The 20194-nt window shown below is 38.2% G+C and overlaps 1 protein-coding gene across 3 annotated transcripts; it reads right to left on the reverse strand.

Moving 5' to 3' along the window:
* Window positions 1-1757: 1757 nt before the first annotated feature.
* LOC306863435 (myosin-7-like) lies at window positions 1758-13346 on the reverse strand (the record flags this gene model as incomplete). Of its 3 annotated transcripts, none has more annotated exons than XM_079406762.1 (37): window positions 1758-1859; window positions 1934-2068; window positions 2155-2250; window positions 2337-2441; window positions 2578-2874; window positions 2978-3181; window positions 3275-3583; window positions 3666-3790; window positions 3876-4041; window positions 4133-4316; window positions 4413-4609; window positions 4715-4833; window positions 4930-5056; window positions 5139-5528; window positions 5622-5712; window positions 5801-5946; window positions 6039-6215; window positions 6295-6537; window positions 6646-6901; window positions 8129-8265; window positions 8374-8497; window positions 8590-8795; window positions 8875-8936; window positions 10172-10481; window positions 10599-10769; window positions 10869-11018; window positions 11126-11244; window positions 11336-11474; window positions 11598-11701; window positions 11785-11883; window positions 11980-12043; window positions 12159-12251; window positions 12335-12440; window positions 12525-12552; window positions 12659-12815; window positions 12903-13046; window positions 13146-13346. In XM_079406762.1, 37 exons carry the CDS (start codon window positions 13344-13346, stop codon window positions 1839-1841), a joined length of 5802 nt encoding a protein of 1933 aa, XP_079262888.1. In that variant the 3' UTR covers window positions 1758-1838. The 3 variants fall into 3 exon arrangements, with proteins under 3 accessions (XP_079262888.1, XP_079262887.1, XP_079262886.1); XM_079406761.1 differs by having other exon boundaries at window positions 8875-8945; XM_079406760.1 differs by having other exon boundaries at window positions 8875-8951.
* Between the last annotated feature and the right edge of the window lie 6848 nt (window positions 13347-20194).

Raw genomic sequence — 20194 nt, forward strand, 5'->3', positions numbered from 1 at the left:
ACTGAGGAAATGCTTAACGTTTAATCAAAATGTGTAAAGAAAGGCCGTTTCTTCAGATCCACATAACCGGTCACGATTTACAGAGGTAACGTTACTAAAGAAATATTGGACTATTTTTTTATCTAGTCATCAAGTCGTGAAAATGTGTACATTTATATGATGTTTCGTCAGGTGACAGGGAACCGCTTCTGTTTGACGAATCTGTTAGTGAATCACTGAATTGTTTTTTTTTCCGAGTGTGTCTGTTCACATCACAACTTGTAATTAAACATACAGATTATAATGGTAGCTTGTCAAATTTTAAGGGACGCTTTATGAGACAGTGGCATATTGGGACACAACCAATACCAGAAATACAAAATATAGTGATATAGTGACTCAAACATGCTCAGAATAACATCATTGGTGACATGGATATCTTGAATGAAGCTGCAGAGTGGAATAGGGTAAGTATTTAATGAATTTGTCCTAATTTTGTGAACCATACGTCAGCCAGGTAATGTATTGTAATCAGTTGTGGAAAAAGTGTTTGCATAGTTAAAATATGCTATAGGCTACTTCAAATATATGAAATGCACAACATTTGTAGAGCTTACCCTTAGTACCATTTGACATAATTACACTTATATGGACAAAAGTATCCTTTTAATGAACAGGTTTGACTACTTTAGTCATTTCTATGAGTACAAATCTTAATGTTTAAGCATATAATGATATTCTAGGGAATTGTGGGCTTCTAATTTTATAGCAACAGTTTGGCCAGAACCCTTTTCTATTCTAACATGACAGTGTCTCTGTGTATAAGACACGGTTCAAAAAGACATGATTGATTGAGTCAGTGAGGAAGAGCTTGACTGGTCTGCAGAAACCTCTGGTGTGACTTCAGAATTCGTGCTCTGCATTTAACCCATCCAAAGTGAACACACACCCGGAGCAGTGGGCAGCCATGTATGTTGCGGCGCCCGGGGAGCAGTTGGGGGTACAGTGTCTTGCTCAAGGGCACCTCAGTCGTGGTATTGAGGGTGGAGAGAGCGCTGGACATTCACTCCCCCCACCTACAATCCCTGCCGGCCCGAGACTCAAACCCGCAACCTTTGGATTACGAGTCTGACTCGCTAACCATTAGGCCACGACTTGTACATGTGGGTACAGTCATTTTAGACACTTTCAAAACTGTTGCAACAGAGATAGAATTAAAATGTTTAAATACATGAATTGTTTCCATCTCTGTTGCCAGTTTTGAAAGTACCTTTTTCTGTTCTAAAGAAGGGGGTGTCCCAATACTTTTGTCCATATACAAGTCAAAATTGGTGTTTGGTGATGAATTTTTGGCATTTAAAGTCACACCAGAGGTGTTCAGCTGGGATCAGGACTTGGCTTTCTGAAGTTCTTCCACGCTGACTCAATCATGTCTTTTTGAACCTTGCCTTATACACAGAGGCACTGTCATGTTAGAATAGAAAAGGGTTCTGTCCAAACTGTTGCTATACAATTATGAGCACACAATTCCCTAGAATATCATTAAACATTAAGATTTGTGCTCATGGGAATTACTAAAGTTGTCAAACATGTTCATTAGAAGGGGGTGACCTAATACTTTTGTCCATATAGTGTACTCACAGACTTAATAGATTTACATTGTTTGTTTGAGTTGTTGTTTTTCATCACACCTTTAATGCCCGCTTTTGTACTTCAGATACATGGTGAGACTGAATGTTAAAACAGAAATGGAAAACAAAGCCACTGACACAAGAATTCAGAAGTGCAGTTTTTATTGCTTGATCAGAACCAGTACATGAATGTGGTTTCACAGCAAACAAAAGCTTTATAGTGGAGGATTACTCTTCATCATGTCCTTTCTGTAATAAGAGAGCAAAGAGAATGTAAGTATCATAGTAGTGTACTATATGAGATTTTGTAAAAAAAAAATTACCTTGGATCCTGAATCACGGCTCTTGGCTCTCAGCTTGTTGACCTGAGATTCAGCAATATCAGCCCTCTCCTCTGCCTCATCCAGCTCATGCTGCAGCTTACGGAACTTGCCCAGATTAGAATTGGCCTGTTCCTCCTGAAAAACACATTAACAAGAACATATTGTTAAAAATAATACAGACAGAGCAATACTTCAATATCCGAGTAGCATTGTTTACTCACAGCCTCCTCAGCAGCTCTCTTGTAGGACTTGACCTTCAGCTGGAGTTTGTCCACCAGATCCTGAAGACGTGCCAGATTCTTACGGTCCTCCTCAGTCTGTAAACAGTGGGTACAAAGTGACTTCATTTTCATCTATACGGTATGAATAAAAAAGCATTTATTTGTATGACAAAGAAATTGACCTGGTAGGTGAGCTCCTTGATGCGTCTCTCATATTTGCGGACTCCCTTCACAGACTCGCTCGCCTTTCTCTGTTCCAGCTCCACCTCGTTTTCCAGCTCTCTCACCTAACCAAACCGAAAATGATTTTAAATTCTCCAACTCTGAAGCTCTGAATCCAAATATTAATGAACAGCACTCATCAGCTTTACAAAATGTATGAATAGATATTGCATCATTAACAACCAAGTTTGATAAACTAACCCTGGCTTCCAGTTTCTGGACCTGCTTCTTGCCTCCCTTCATGGCGATCTGCTCAGCTTCATCCAGACGGTGCTGCAGGTCTTTGATGGTCTGCTCCATGTTCTTCTTCATGCGCTCCAGATGAGCACTGGTGTCCTGCTCCTTCTTCAGCTCCTCTGCCATCATGGCAGCATCAGTGATGGCTTTCTTGGCTTTTTCCTCAGCATTCCTGCACTCCTGCACTGCCTCCTCAACCTCAGTCTGAAGCTGAGTATTATCTCCCTCCAGCTTCTTCTTCTGATTCAGCAGACTGGTGTTCTGCATCAAAATAATTTATACCATTTAAGATCACCAATGTCAAAGTTCACTGGTAAGAGTAATGATAACTTAAAAAATTGAGCACATATTTGAAATGTATTACCTGAGAATGTAGGAGCTGAACTCTCTCACTGACGTCCAGCAGTTCCTGCTCAGCCAGTTTCCTTCCTCTCTCAGTCTGTTCCACCAGGGATCTCAGCTCGTCCAGTTCAGCCTGCAGCAGATTGTTGCGTCTATCCACGATGGCGATGTTCTCTTTGAGATCATCATTACCACGCAGAGCATCATCCAGCTGCATTTGGGCATCCTGTGATGGACAAGTTTTACAAATTAATAGGCTGAAGAACGATGTTGGATTTCACTATAGAGTCTTAAAACCTGAGTTGAAGATTCATCATACTTTAAGATGTCCATGAAGACCCTTGAGCTGCTTCTGGGCTTCTGATGCCTGTCTGTTAGCCTGGCTGAGCTGAATCTCCATCTCATTGAGGTCTCCCTCCATCTTCTTCTTCAGTCTGAGAGCTTCATTCCTGCTGCGAGTCTCTGATTCAAGTGAGCTCTGAAGGGTATCAACCATTCTCTGCTGGTTCCTCTTGGACTGCTCCATCTCTTCATCTTTCTCAGTCAGCTTACGTTCAATATCAGCCTTTACTTGATTGAACTCCAGTTGAGCTCTCAGGATCTTTCCTTCCTCATGTTCAAGTGAGCCCTTTCAATTTGAAACAGTTTTTAAGTAATTTGTCTAAAATCAGCCTTATGTGAACAAAAAAGACATGATAATTTAAGGTTACCTCAGCCTCCTCCAAGGCTGTCTGGATCTCTGCTTTCTCCTGCTCCAGCTGCTTTCTAATTTTCTCCAACTCATGGATGCTTTTTCCTGACTCTCCAAGTTGCTCAGTGAGGTCAGAGATTTCCTCTGTTAGACAGAAAAATAACTGTAAAGCAAATTTATGCTGAAGACATCATCCGTTAATTCTGCAGGTAACCAAAAATATAGTTACCTTGGAGGTTCTTGTTCTCTCTCTTCATGGTCTCAAGATGATCCAGGACTTCTTCATAAGAGTTCTTCAGTTTGAAGAGTTCAGTGCTAAGAGATCTAGACTCTTTCTGGGCACTTTCTAGTTCAGTCTGAGACTCCTCATACTTCTGCTTCCACTCAGCCAGAACCTGTTAGGCATTTAATTAGGTGTTTATTTAATTTCTAATAAAATTATCAAAGACAAAAGTAAAAAATATTCACATTAATTTGTTGCATTACCTTGTCAAAGTTTCTTTGCTTCTTGTCCAGAGCAGCAGCAGCAGCATTGGATCTCTCCACATCCACCATGAGATCTTCAATCTCATTCTGCAGCCTGTGTTTGGTCTTCTCCAGTGAGGAGCATTTAGCATTAACAGCTTCCACAGCTTCTTCTGCTTCTTGAAGACGCTGAGCCAATTTTTTCCTAATTTTGTCAGCGTGGAGATTTTAAGTATTGGTTAGAAATAATGATGAAAAAAATACAAACATAAAACCAAGTTGTATATTTCCCATTACTTACTTAGCATCCTCCAGCTCCTCAGTCCTCTGGATGGCATCAGTTTCATACTTGGTTCTCCACTGAGCCACCTCAGAGTTTGCCTTGGACAGACTACGCTGCAGCTCAGCCTTGGCTTCCTGCTCCTCCTCAAACTGCTCCCTCAGCAGATCAGAGTCGTGACGAGCAGACTGAACTGCATGGGCCAGGGCATTCTTAGCCTGAAAGAACAAAATAGTCAGTTGCTTGGATGTGGTTTCTGGTGTCCTACTCTGTAACAAAAAGGATTAAACTTCTGGAAAACCTTAATGGATTGCAAAACAAACCTTGATTTCCTCTTCTAGTTGTCTCTTGAGGTCTTCAATCTGCTGAGTGTAGGACTGCTTGCCTCTGGTCAGCTGAGACACCAGGGAGTCTTTCTCCTCTAGCTGTCTAGACAGTTCACCTGAAATGGCAAAAAAAAAGTTTTTGTAGTTATGAGTAATTTTAAGTTTTTTAAACTGGAAATTGTAATTAAAATTGCTCGATTTTGTAACCTTACCATTTTCAGTTTGCAGCTTGGCTTTTTGCATGGTGAAGTCATTGATTGTGCGCTGGCCTTCCTCAGCTTTGGTTCTGTACTCACTCATCTGGTCTTCCAGAGTTCTGCACATTTTCTCCAGGTTGCTCTAATAATATATTTTGAGAAAGTGAGTGATATTGATTTTACGTTACAGTCTCATGTAATCTGTCTTGCTTGTTGCCACTAACCTTTGACTTGACAATCTGCTCCATGTTGGAAACCACATCATCAAGCTCTAACTTCAGTTCACTCTTCTCTTTCTCCAGCTTCTGCTTCACTCTCTGAAGGTTGTCGATCTGCTCTCCCAGATCAGCTACACTGTCGGCATGTTTCTTCCTCAGTGTAGCAGCGGTGGCCTCATGTTGCAGAGTGGACTCTTCAAGGTCTCTGCGAAGCTTCTGGAACTCAGCTTCACGTTTCTTGTTCATCTCAATCTGGGCAGCAGTGGCTCCACCAGCCTCCTCCAATCTTTCACTGATCTCCTCCAGTTCTCTGGACAGATCAGCTCTCTGTTTCTCAACTTTAGCACGAGCAGCTCTCTCAGCCTCCAGCTCTTCCTCAAGCTCTTCAATACGAGCCTAAAAATTGAGAAAATTGAAGGATTTGGAATGAATCCTATTGAATTTACATGATTCATTTATATGATTCATTCTTGTTTGGTTTAAATATACCTGCAGCTCCTTCAGTTTCTTCTGGAGCTGGGCACCAAGGACTTGTTCGTCCTCAATTTTGCTGTTGAGCTGTCCAATTTCAAAGTCCTTCCTTTAAGATGTTATAAAAACATTTGAGTGATTTAATTATATTTTTTCCAAAGAAAAAAATAAATTTGAATCGTTTGACATGTTCTTACTTCTTTAGCTTCTCCTCCATTTGCTGTTTATCATTTTCCAAGTCCATAATGCTCTCCTGGGTTAATTTTAAATCACCTTCCAGCTTTCTCTTTGCCCTCTCAAGATCCATGCGCAGCTTCTTTTCTTGCTCCAAGGATCCCTCAAGCTGATTATATAAACTATAATTAATATGCCTTGTCTTGTGAAACATCACATATCATACTTAAGGTGTTTAGAGTGAGATTTTGTGGTACTCACATCATCCACTTGTTGCTCCAGCTTGGCTTTGGCTTTAGTGAGAGTGTTGACTTTGTCTTCCTCACTCTGGAGGTCATCCAGCGTTTGCTGATGGGCCTCCTGAAGAGCTTTCTTCTCCTTGGTCAGCTTAGCAATGATTTCATCAAGTGCTGACATTTCCTCTGTGAGATTTTTAACCTAAGCAAAAGAGCATTAGATCAGTAAACACTCATAAATGTGTAATGCTGAAAAATCTATAAAGGGTATAACCACTAACCTTGTTCTCAGTGGCATGTTTCTCTTTCTCCACTTTGGCCAGAGTGAGTTCAAGATCATCAATGTCCTTCTTGAGCTCAGAACATTCATCCTCCAGCTTTCGTTTCTTTGCAACCAACTCTGCATTCATTTCCTCTTCATCCTCCAGTCTCTCAGTCAGCTCTTTGACTTTGGCCTCAAACTGGATCTTGCTCTTGATCAGACCCTCACATCTCTCCTCAGCATCTGCAAGATTATCTTGCTCCTATCAGAGCAAGAAAAAAAGAGAATTTATAGACAATTTAGATTTTTTTTCTCTTTTTATTTTTTTAATTTGTGAAAAGAGAAAATACATTTTTCCACATGAACTTACAGACTGCACTGAAAGCTGAAGGTCATTCTTCTCTTGGAGAAGAGAAACCATCTTTTCTTCAAGCTCCTTTCTGCGGGCTTCAGATTTGGCGTAAGCCTCCTTCAGCTTGGTGAATTCTTCCTTCATGTTGGCCATTTCTTTCTCAGTCTCAGCAGATTTCAGCAGAGGCTTAATCTTGAAGTAGAGCTTCATCCAGGGCCAATTCTTGACACCCATGAAGGCACGTACGTTCCACTGGATAACCAACAAAGAATCTCTGCAAAGTAATTTAATGTATGTTAACATAGACAAAAGTGATGGATATCTTCTTCAATATAATAAGAAAACATTACAATTAGGGGTGTAACGATACACGTATTCGTATTGAACCGTTCGGTACGAGGCTTTCGGTTCGGTATGCATTACAAACCGAACGATTTGTTAGACTAATCCTATTACAGCATATTATCCTATTAGGTTAGACTAGTGCGTGTGCGCATAGAGAGTGTGTTCTTTCACTGCATGATTCAGTCTATTAAAATGCATTTAGAATGATCACAAAATCCAAGATATAGGGGCAGAAAATGTAGGCCTATATATTTACATAATTTCATATAGTTAATCAATATCACAGTAGAGTGCCGTTTTTTCACTCCAAAAATCAGCATGATTACAAAAGATTTTTACAGCAGTTCAATAAGCAAAAAGTTAATTGATATTGACTGTTTTTGCTCAATTTTGCCAACAAAAATAAGTCCAAACACAGGCACAGCACTGTTTTGCGTCTCTGAGCAACATGTTTCGTTCCCCATTAAATGATTCGGTTCAATCAACGAACGACTCACTTGTTAACAGTGACTTCTGCCACCTGCTGGCGGTTTTAATTTCACATTTAAAGTATTTTTTAATTAATTTCAAACATCAGTTGCCAACGTTTTATGTTTAAAATATCAAAACATTATTTATGCATTTGTAACTGCAAATTAAAGGCATTACATGTCCCTCTGAGCTGCATTAAACGTTGTGTAAAATCATCTAGCTGCCATTCAGATGCAACTTTTATGTTTACTCTGCATTGCAAAGATGAATTTTGTCAATACTTACTCCATTTGCTTGGTAACAGCCCAAATGTCTTATTGACTGATTAAATGTAAAAAAAATTACTCAAAAGGTGATGCACAGTTTTAGAAAAAAATGGTTTATAAAAGGTAAAAAATCTATTTAAAATTATTGGAAAAGATTAATCTGCTACATGACAACAGGCAACATCAACTGGAATACTTCAAACTGGAGCTTTTTTTGGTTTTATATGCTGCTAAATAAGACACCCCAACAAGTAACTCCATCAGTGTTCAAAGTAAAAAAAAAAAAAAGTTTTAATAAATAAAAAATTTGCATTTTTTTGCAATTTTTGCTGTATCGAAAACGTACCACTGTATTGTATCGAACCAAACTGTGAATTTTGTGAACTGTTACACCCCTAATTACAATTACACTAACTAACCTGCGCTCAACAATCTTCTGGAACTCCATTCTTGAGAGAATACCGCGAGCTCTTGCTTGAATCCCAGTAATGATGAGAGCAAGACGGTCATCTCGCATCTCTTCAAGGGTACCCAGGAGACCAGCCTTGAAGAACACCTTTACAAAATATGTCAATATTTATTTACTGTTTTTTCTTTACATTTTCTGCATTATGATAATTTGAATTGGCTAAGTGAAGAGAAGTTTTGTTAGAATATTTTATACCTTGGTATGTCCTAACTTGTACTGGCTGTGGTCAAGGTCCAGTGAGCCCAGCAGTTTCTCAGCAGCTTTCTTGTTGTCAATGAACTGACCCTCAGGGATAGCAGATGGGTTCAGAATACGGTATCTAACAAGAGGTACAAAGTAACAAAGTTTTACCCCTGTGTATTAAAATGCTTATTTGAGTGTTTATTTTAGTGTCTCTTTCAGGTTTTTCACCTCTGCTTGAAATCTCCATACAGGATCCTGTTGGGAAATCCCTTTCTGCAGATTCTGATGCCCTCCAGCACACCGTTACAGCGCAGCTGGTGCATGACCAGAGGATTCTCCATCGCCCCAGGAGTCTTAGTCTCATTTGGAATCAGGCAACGTACAAAATGAGGGTGAGTCGACCTCAAGTTGGTCATCAGCTTGTTCAAGTTCTCCTGTGATTGAAAAATAAACCATAACATTGTAAGGTATGCAATTTTGAACTTTTTTTGAATTTGTTTTAATAATGCTTACCCTATGAAGGGCTGACACAGTCTGGAAAGACGAACCCTTCTTTTTGCCACCTCCTTTACCACCTTTGGCATCTTGGGCTGAAACCAACAGAAAATGTGAAATAAAAGTGTTTTAGCATATGTCACATTACAGTTCAAACCCAGAAAAAAAGTATACTGAATTAGGGTTGGGTACCGAACTCTGTACTTTTAAGGGTACTGACCGAATTGCATCGGTACTACCGAGTACCGATTCACATTAAATTATTCGGTACCAAATTTCGGTACCTGAGAACGCATTTGGGCGCATACGAGAGAGAGAGAGACCCTGTGACATGATGTCACCCCTGCAACTCTTTAAAACACAACACACAGGGAAAACCTAAATGTTCTGAAGTGTGCTTACATTTCTAGGGTCATATGGTTTCCGTGAAAATGCGGACAGGATGGCAGAGTCCATTCATAAAAACGGAATTTACTCTATATCGCGGAATGCCACGGTATTCGTAAATTTTTGGATGAATAAAAGAAGGTCTGTCACTTAATTCAAATCGCGATATGAACTAGTGTGTGTGAATATTAAAACGCAAAAAGACGGTATTAAATATGAACTCACTGTGATTTTCGGCCTCTGCATCTCACTACAAGAACTTACAGGCTGTGAGAGTCACTTCATGAGAATTTTAGTTTAGTTTCATTCACGAAAACTAGCATCATATACTATATACACACAGAAACTTCACGGCAACCTGTCGAAATAAAAGTGCGGTTTAACATGTAACAGAAATATATTACTCTTGTATTACTTTTGTACAGTATAATGTACGTCTTTATATATGCCATTTACTGTCAAATTTAAATAAAACAATTAAATTATAAAAATAATTATTACAACCACATTAACCACTTAAAATAAAATTATTAAAACGTTTTTTTTTTTTTAATTCTACTATGTATTAATTTGAACTGTAAACCTCTGTTTGTTTGCCAAAAAATAAAAAGGTTTCATATTCATTTGATTAAAAATAAATAAATGTTTCATGCCTTCATTTGATTATCAGAAAAAATAAAACAAGAATTTCTGGAATAAAAAAAATAAAAAAAAAATAGTAGGGCCCTATTTTTCAAAATGTTGAAATTGAGAGTTTTGGACTTATTTTTTCACTGAAATAAATGTTTTTGTTATTACACAGAGAGTAAAGTACCGAAAAAAGGTACCTGTACCGAATTTCACGTACCAATACCGGTACCGCACCGGTTAAAATATGAACGGTACCCAACCCTATACTGAATACGCTTTACTGAAGATCAGTACACACCTGAGTCAGCCCCAGCATATCCAGCAAACAGGAATGACAGCAGCTTCACAGTAGACTTTTGGAAGAGTCCAACCACAGTCTCATTAAGAGGGTCCTTGTTCTTCACCAGCCAGTTTGAAATGTTGTAGTCAACAATGCCAGCGTAGTGAACCAGGGAGAAATGGGCCTCTGGTTTACCCTTGACAATTCTGGGTTTCTGGAAAGTAGGATTCTTCCCCAAATGGTTGTCATAAAGCTTAGCTTTGAATGTTGCATCACTAGCTTTAGGGAACATGCACTCCTCTTCAAGGATGGACATGATACCCATAGGCTGCAGAGAACAAAGTATAATGGAAAAAATATAGTGTAAATAATATGAAAAAGCGAGAACACACAAAACACATTTTTAAATGATAATTATAATGAATATTTCTGCACATAAACCCACCTTCTCAATTAACTCAATACAAGCCGCTAAGTCCATGCCAAAGTCAATGAACTCCCACTCAATACCCTCCTTCTTGTATTCCTCTTGCTCCAACACAAACATGTGGTGGTTGAAGAACTGCTGCAACTTCTCATTAGTGAAGTTGATGCACAGCTGCTCAAAGGTGTTGAACTGCAAGTGGAATATATTATATAATCACAATGGCGAAATAGGATGCACTGCTTGTTTTATTTGTTTTAGAATAACAAAAATCCATTGATGTCTTCTTACATCAAAGATCTCAAATCCAGCAATGTCCAGCACACCAATGAAGTACTGGCGAGGCTGTTTGGTGTCCAGGGATTGGTTGATTCTCACAACCATCCACAAGAACATCTTCTCGTACACTGACTTTGCCAGAGCACCAATAGAGTAGTACACCTGAAAGGAGTGGAAAAACATTTAAAAAAAAGTATTAAAATATTGCTTTTTTTGTTGTAACGTGATTTCCAAGCTCTACATTTTACATTTATATAAAGTTTCTTCACCTGTTGGACACTCTGTCCCTTGGTCACCCACTCATTTCCTACTTTAACTCTCGGGTGGCACAAACCCTTGATGAGATCAGCAGAGTTCAGGCCCATCAGATATGCTACTTTGTCAGCATCTTGTGAAGAAAAAAGGTTTGTTTCAATTTAGAACCATTTATTAAAAAGTCACCAGTGGCAATGTGGTAATGAATGCACAACATCACTTACCTTCAGTCCCATCAGCCTCTGCCTGTTCCTCTCGCTGCTTCTGCTTGAACTTCATGTTGCCGTAGTGCATGACGGCACCAACCAGCTTGTAGATGCCTGCCTTTTCATCTGTAGTGAAGCCCAGCACATCAAACGCATCCTGCCATTTGAAAGCAGCATGACAAAGCAATAATATAAGCCTACTTTTATTATCCTTTTTGTGGCACTTCACAACGGTTCTAATTTATGTATATTTTGTTTGATATAGAGATATGTTACTAACGTCAGTGGCAATCAGCTCTTCAGCATCATCAATGGATGCCACTTGTGTCTCTCCTTGGGAGATGTAGGCGTAGTCATAGGGGTTGTTGGTGATGAGCAGCATCTCTAAGGAGAAATGGGAACATAGATTAGAAAAATACTCTTCTAATTAGAAACAGTAATGTAATAGATGTGACGGGTGATTTTACCCAGCAGTTCTGGTTTCTTCTGAGACAGGATCTGGTAGAAGATGTGGTAGTCTCTCTCAGCCTTGAGCTGGTAAGTGACACGAGACTTCTCCAGCAGATCTAAATTAGGAAAATTCACAAAATGATTGCTGCATTAAAAATTTGTATGTATTACAGTTTTCCAATCATAACCATGATAATATAAAGCATACTCACAAGTTTCAATATCTGCAGAAGCCAATTTTCCACTTACACCAAAGTGAATTCGGATAAATTTACCCTGTGCAGTTAGAAAAATAAATAATTAATAATCACATCATTTTTTTTTTATATCAATTATATGCAATATACACAATTTGGACAAAATGCGTTCTCCACTATGAGGGAGGACTTACGAATCGGGAGGAGTTGTCATTTCTGATGGTCTTGGCATTGCCAAAGGCCTCCAGGGCAGGGTTAGCTTGGATGATTTGATCCTCCAGAGTACCCTATAAACAAACCATATCATTTTTATCCATATCAAGTAATATTCATATTATTTTAGCACAGGTAGTTTTGTGTCTATATTCACCTTCTTCTCAGAAGCTGCATCTTTTTTCCCAGTTACAGCAGCAATGCTGGCAAAGTACTGGATGACTCTTTTGGTGTTCACAGTCTTTCCAGCACCGGATTCTCCACTGCGGATTAAAACAATTTACGTTTTTATAATTTAAACACAAGTACATTTAATCTCACAAAAAAGGGAGGCTGAAATTACTTACGTGATCAGGACTGACTGGTTCTCTCGGTCTGTTGGGTGAAATTCACAAAGAAAAATGTTTTATTCTTTGTTTTATGTATAATATTTTACAATATCAAGTTGTTTAGTTGAATAAATGTGAAATACAATTCTAACCTGAAAGCATGTACTGGTATGCATTGTCAGAGATGGAGAAGATGTGAGGAGGAGCTTCAGTCCTCTTCTTTCCTCTGTAGGCTTTGACCACAGAGGAATCATATACTGGCAGCCACTTGTAGGGGTTGACAGTGACACAGAACAGCCCTGAATAGGTCTGTAATGTGACAAATGAATAAGTTCGGTACAATTATACACACAAGTAATTGTGGTAGATTCATTTAGACTATCATTCATCACTCACGTAGATCATCCAGGCTGCGTAACGCTCTTTGAGGTTATACAGCACAGCGGGCTCGTGCAGGAAGGTGAACATTGCCATGTCCTCAATTTTATCGAACTTTGGCGGGTTCTGAGGGTGAACATCAATCTCCTTCACAGTTACGGTCTGTGGAAGCCACACCAAGATGTTTTAGCATTCACACTGCAAATCTATTCTACATTGATACCATTGCTGTGTATAATCAGTCCAGAGATTAGAACTTACCTTTCCAAATTCAGTCTCAACAGTGACTTTGTCACCGTCTCTACTGGTGACGGAGGCTTTGACATACTCAATCTCAGGATCAGGCACAAAGCATTCCTTCTTCATGTCGAAGGGCCGAGTTTGGGCCTCCAGACGCTCCTTGTCTGACTTGCGCAGGAAGGAAGCAGCAGAGCCAAACTCTGCCATGACGGCGTCAGACATTCTGAAACCTAGAAGCAAACAACCTTATAAATATAACGTCCTTCTTTGACAAAAACTGCACAGAAGCACTGTCGACACGTAACTGGCATCACAGTTGCACAAATGATAAACAAATGCATTTCAGTACTGTAGATACATTTTTTAGGGGTTGCAAAACTTCTCACCTTGTGTTTGTCAAACTCTGTATTTCAATGACTGCAGAGCTGGTGTTACTGTAAGGACGAAACAATAGACTCATTATTGTTTCAGAACAATGATGTGTTTCTGATCATTAACCCAAAATTGTAATGGTTATATCTTTATATGTGTCAGTTCTGGAAGCAGTGATTGTGAGGATTGTCCGGGAGATCTTCCTTGGTCTTTCTTACCTTGGGTTGTCCCGTGTGTTGTGTCCCTCCAGAGTTGATGCTACCTTTTTAAAGGGAGTCACTGATCCCAAAATGGTGGTACATTGTGGATACCCCACCCTGGTCCTGCTAAATAAACCTTCAAATGATTGAATGACATAGGATGTTCACCGACAGTTTACATATATGGTGTAACAATAGGCTTAAACGAGCAAGGACAAAAGAACACCCATGTTGCTTTAAGGATTCATCATCACCATCCTAATCAGGAACTCCTTTTATGACGTTGTCTCAGGTCAAAAAGAACAACAGTAGTCTATTTTGGATCCCCTCCTTGTAGAGCAGGACACCTCTTGACATTTGAGAAATGTGAACCTGTCATGGTATGCTACAACAATTTTTATTGTTTTGCTCAGCCTCTCCATTGTTGTTTTTTTTTCTCAGAAAAACAAGCTTTGCAAATAGCTAATGTGATGCATCCAATTAATATTAAAGCTTAATGCACTGGCAAAGTTTGTTCAAGAGGTGACCACTTAGGGAAGTTATTCTCTTATATAAGACATTAACCAATTCCACTTATCTAAAGTACCACTGTCAGCTCAAGGCTAATCATAATCACCCTTTTGTCAAAGTAACGTCTGCACACTTTTTGTGAGATATCAGGTTTAACTTTTGCACACATTATAGATGTTCCAATGTCATTGCTTGAGACAGTCATATTAGCTAAGTAAAGAGAAGGCCTAAAAGAAAACGTGACAAATAATTGAAGTCTTTCTATAGATGGAGGCGATGGACAGCCAACAGCTGGCCTTTTGTGCCGTAGCGTAAGGTCAGCAAAGGCCTACGGCTCAGTTGTCATGGCTTGTACCGCTAGACCTCAACCTCTTGCACTTCTTGTTGACGTCCCATTGTTTTTTCTCTATCCTTGAGGACAAAGATAACCATACTGCATTTTTCTCAGCTTCTTTACAGTCTCTGCTGAGGGCCTCAGATAGCTGTAGATGGGGGCCTCTGCAGTGTGAGAGGCTCCAGCAGCTGCTCTTTATGCTGCAAATGCTGTGCTGTGAATTATTGCAAGTGGTGCATCTTTTATTAGGAGCCTTTTAACATTAGGATTAGGATCAACAAGTGATCTTTTTAACAACATCAGTATCAAAGTATTGTTGTTAAAACATGCATACTTAGGAATTATATTTACTTCTGTTATTTTAGACAGTTGTCAGGGTCCTAGAATATCTGCTTTGAAGGTCACAGCATTGTGTACTCTAGTTTGTCATTTTAATATCCTTAAAGTTTCTGATTGTGACCTGCAAGACCCACTATGGATGGAAGAGTTTAAATGTTCTTTCATTTTTAAGATTTAAAAAAATTATAGCATATGATAGATGAAGAACATGATGACACAGATTTAAAAACATACTAGACATTAATATTTTTTCTGATAAAAAAAATTGTGATTTATTATTTAAAATGCAATTTAAACAAAAATATTAATATTGTTAATTTTACTAAATAAAAATGAAACAAGAAATATTTCTATTAGTTCACTGTAAAACAAAAATGTAAGAAAAATATCAAATATAATTCCAGGGACAGCAGATGAAATTTAGCTCTGTAGCTAATTCTGGGGCAGTTTTCTGACTGTCTATTGTCCCTGTCAAATAATGAATAAAATAAAATAATTATATTTTACATTAGAACTGTAAAATGACAAAGCTAAAACAAATACAAACACCGGCGCATAATCAGCTGAAACAAGCAGCATATATATTTAATTCAATCAGCCTTTAACGATTTCATAATTGTACTAAGCCATATTACAATTTCATTTTAATTTTAATTTTTATGTTTGCAAAGCAAAACACTCTTACTCTTTTGTTAATCATGGAGCCCTGAAAGAAAATGTCCTTAACCTGCATAAACTGTGTGCCATGCAATGTATGTCAAAATGTAGCAAACAACCTTATGCAGGTATAAATCTGTGTAGGTTGTGGAGAGCCTCTTATTATATGTCCTAGTAATCAATAATTATCTGTATACCTATATTTAGGTATGTTTTTCCTGTTAGCCAGTTGGACCCATCCATCACTATGTCCTTGGAAGTTCAGAGATCATTTCTAGTTTGCATCTCAGATTTTTGGGTCAAGCAGACGTTTTCTAAAGGTTTTGAGTTGAATGTGAAATTGTCTGCAGAATGTCGCTTACATGGTTTCAGTGGTTGGCGTGAGTACCTCATTAAGGCCTTCACTCTGAATTAACAGGAGATCCGGAGAACCTTAACATCCTGTCTCTTTTTCTTCAGCTGCCAGCTCCGTCACTTGCCGTGACGAGGTGGAACATTCTTATCCACACTCTTCCCTGAGACGGATGAGGTTCATTCTCAGCTGTTTAGGCCCTCGGCTCACCATAAGGTCAATGACTTGACCCATTGTGCATCATGACCATTGAGCAGGCTATTAATGGAGACTGGGGGGTCTGTTTGTTTGATTTACTTCGACAAGTGTCCAACTGGAAGTCTCATGATGCTTTGGATCCTTTGATTGAATTGCTTGTCATTTCTTCGTTATCCCTTGCTCAAGCCAGCTGTATGATGGAAGCAGAGAATGCAGGTATTAATAATTGCATGATGCACACCTATCTATCTATCTATCTATCTATATTTATCTTAATTTGTTTGTTTTCCACAAGAATACATGCTACCATTATTTAAATTAGCCTGACTTTTGACCTCTGTTATGCAAATGTTTATTTTTCCCTCACTCTCTTGCTTCTGGAGTTTCTACCTCGACTCAGCCACACAAGCATTGTGCTCCCTGCAGGAGAAGACAGAACACACTTTTGAAGCTCAGATGAAGGTAATGCTTTTTCTTTTTGATTTTGAATTGCTCAGTGTTTTAATTTGACAGGAAACAATGTTTTAATAAGGGACAGATATCATATTTGATGAATACTGAATTAAACCCTTTAAGAAACTAAAACTCACATGACCATAATATATGAGAACCAAGAAAAAAGTCAAATGAGTAAATGGACTAATTTTTATTAAAAATCTAATTTCATTTGTCATCGGTTATGGTTGTTCTGGGATTAATCTCATGAAACCTTATGGAAATGTCTGCGTTGCACTTCGCACCAAAATCAAAAGAAAATAAGAAAAAATTGCATAAAGAAATCAAAGCCTACTTTTAAGACCTGTAAAATATTTATTTGCAGTTCTAAATCTAAATCTCATTGCTATTAGATGAGAAAAATAATGTAAAATGTACAGTACGTTTGTAAAGTACAATTGAAAATCTAAATCATTATAATATCTGTACTGGATTTAATTTAATTTATGTTGGTGTCTTCCAAATGATGTCACAATTTAAAAAAAAATTATCCATTAATTGATTAAGTTGCTTTGCAAAATATGTTTTGTCTTTCTTTTGATTTTGGGGTGAAATATGACATTTATCTGTAAGATTTATGACAACTTTCATTTGGTTAGTAACTAAGAGTGTGTTTTGATAAGTAGGGCAGAGGTGGGGCAAGTTGTCACAATATTATGTTTTAGTATCTCTAAAGTATGGTTTATTATGCAAACTGCATACATGTATTCTTTAGAAGAGCGAACTTTTTTTGGTCTCAAACAACAAATTAGAACAAAACTATTTGTGAAGCATGTCCCCCAAACTACATTTCTAGTATCAAGATAGATGTTGGGTAAATAAGTGAACACAATAAACACTGACATACATTAAGATCAAAATCAGTTGTATGATGTATAGTTGAACTTTTCTCAGGAGTATTTTTTCATTGAGTTATCGCATCTCTTTCTTGTGCTATCACACACATTTTTTTTCTCTCTCTCTTTTACAAGATGTAATTAAATACATTTTGCTTATGCATTACTTAATGCATTGGGTAACATGAACTAACAATGAACAATACTTCTGGGGCATTTATGAATCTAGTTTAATGTTAATTGCCACATATACATTTTTAACATTTCAGTTTGTATAAATTAAAATTGGTATATTATGAAGGGACATAAATTAACAATAAAAAATAATGTAAATCTAGTAAAAATTAACCATTCACCTAGATTAATAAATTGCTGTTCATCATTAATGATATTTAATGCATTTATTTTAACAAACTGAACCTTTTTGTAATGTGTTGTAACGTTAAGCGTTATTTTGACGACAACAGTGGAAATTTTCAATAGATTTTTTGAAGCCTAAAACAATTGTATACATAAATTGATGTTCATAAATGTGACAACTTGCCCCACCCTGCCCTACATGGACACCTGCTAAGGATGCATGCTTGATTAGAGATTCAAGGGTGGTGGTGCCCTCAGGTGGTGGTGACTGATTATTACAGCTCTCATTGTCACAGCATTGTGGAGGTTACTTCAGGTTTACAATATATTACCAGTTAACTGATGAGAAATATATTCTATATTCTGCAAACCAGCTGTTCTCAAGTAGTAGATGGTTACAGAAGAACCTCACGAAGTAGCAGTTAATGTTGGGCACAAGCAATATGTGACCCTGGACCACAAAACCAGTCATAAGGGTCAATTTTGAGATCAAGTCCATAGGATAGGATAGGACCATATTTGGCCGAGATACAACTATTTGAAAATCTGGAATCTGAGGATGCAAAAAAATCTAAATATTGAGAAAATCGCCTTTAAAGTTGTCCAAATGAAGTTCTTAGCAATGCACATTAATAAATAAAAATTAAGTTTTGATATATTTACAGTAGGATATTTACAAAATATTTTCATGGAACATGATCTTTACATAATATCCTAATAATTTTTGACATAAAAGAAAAATCTATCATTTTGACCCATACAATGTATTTTTGGCTATTGCTACAAATATACCCCAATGACTTAAGACTGGTTTTGTGGTCCAGGGTCACATATGATGTCGGAATGCCGTTGCCCTTCCATCAGAGGCTGTTGTTTAAAGTCCCTATAATAATAGCCTAGATAGAGACCATAACAGTGTTCATTTCTAGACTGGACTACTGCAATGCTCTTCTGGCTGGACTTCCATCATGCACAATCAAACCTTTACAAATGATTCAGAATGCAGCGGCAATGAGCCTAAAAGAGCCTATGTCACACCTCTCTTTATCTCCCTGCACTGGCTCCCGGTTGCAGCTCGCATCAAGTTCAAGACACTGATGCTTGCATATAGAACAGCCACTGGCTCAGCACCCTCCTACTTCGACTCACCTACATCCCCTCCAGAAGTCTGAGATCTATGAGTGAGCGACGCCTCATGGTACCATCACAGAGGCACAAAATCACTTTCCAGAACATTTTCGTTCACCACTCCTGGCTGGTGGAAGGATCTTCCCACCCCTATCCGGAATGCTGATTCCCTGACAATTTTCAAACGACACTTGAAAACTCATCTCTTTCATCACCATTTGACTTCATCTTAAAAAAAAAAAAAAAAAAGCTTTCTCTTTCCTTAATCTCTCCCGGTCTAGTTTGTACTAATCTGAACAATGCCTGAAACTTTGTATTGAAAGCACTTCTTGCGTTTATTTGCCTCTTTGTGATGAATCGCTTATCAAAAATGTATGAATCTTATTTAATTGTATTGATAGAGGGAATATAATAGATCCATGTGCGTGTAAAATGGCAAAGCATTAATATCCTTTTGTTTCCTGAGGTTGAGCTGTCACAATGTAATATTCAGTGCATAACATCTGCATTATGAGGTTTGCAATAGTTTTTTAAAACTGAGGTAAAGGATAACTTGAAAAATGGACAAAATATTTTCCTGTTTAGTTTAATTTAGATTTGAAAGTAAACTACCCTAATGGACTAACTACCCTGCCATTCAGGCAGCTGAGTTACTGTTGTGTGAAGGATCATTTTGGGATACTGTAATGTCTACAGGGTTAAAAAAGACAAAAGAGGATGAAGTATTCTTTTGCATGTCTGGTTTATTCTACTAAACTACAGAAGAGATCATCACAGCAATCTGTGTTTGCAGAGATCCAGCTAATATTTTCACTCCTCGTCAGCCCCCCTCTGTTAGAAAGAAAAAGAAAAGGAATGTTGGAAGATGAGAAGTTTAACTTGATTCAGTTCCAGTTTTGTGACCAAAATCCCTTGTTTTAAGTGACTACTCTTACCTTAGATCCTGAATCACGGCTCTTGGCTCTCATCTTGTTGACCTGAGATTCAGCAATATCAGCCCTCTCCTCTGCCTCGTCCAGCTCATGCTGCAGTTTACGGAACTTGCCCAGATTAGAATTGGCTTGTTCTTCCTACAGAATACACACAACAGTATTTGTTAAAATTAGTCATATACATTAATTGCATATACATTCATATGATAGCAGTAGGCGGGGGGGGGGGGGGGGGGGGGGGGGTACTCACAGCCTCCTCAGCAGTTCTCTTGTAGGACTTGACCTTCAGCTGGAGTTTGTCCACCAGATCCTGCAGGCGTGCCAGATTCTTTCGGTCTTCCTCAGTCTATGGAAAGC

This window comes from Barbus barbus, assembly GCF_936440315.1.
Source record: "Barbus barbus genome assembly, chromosome: 44".
In the NCBI taxonomy this organism is placed as follows: Eukaryota; Metazoa; Chordata; class Actinopteri; order Cypriniformes; family Cyprinidae; genus Barbus; species Barbus barbus.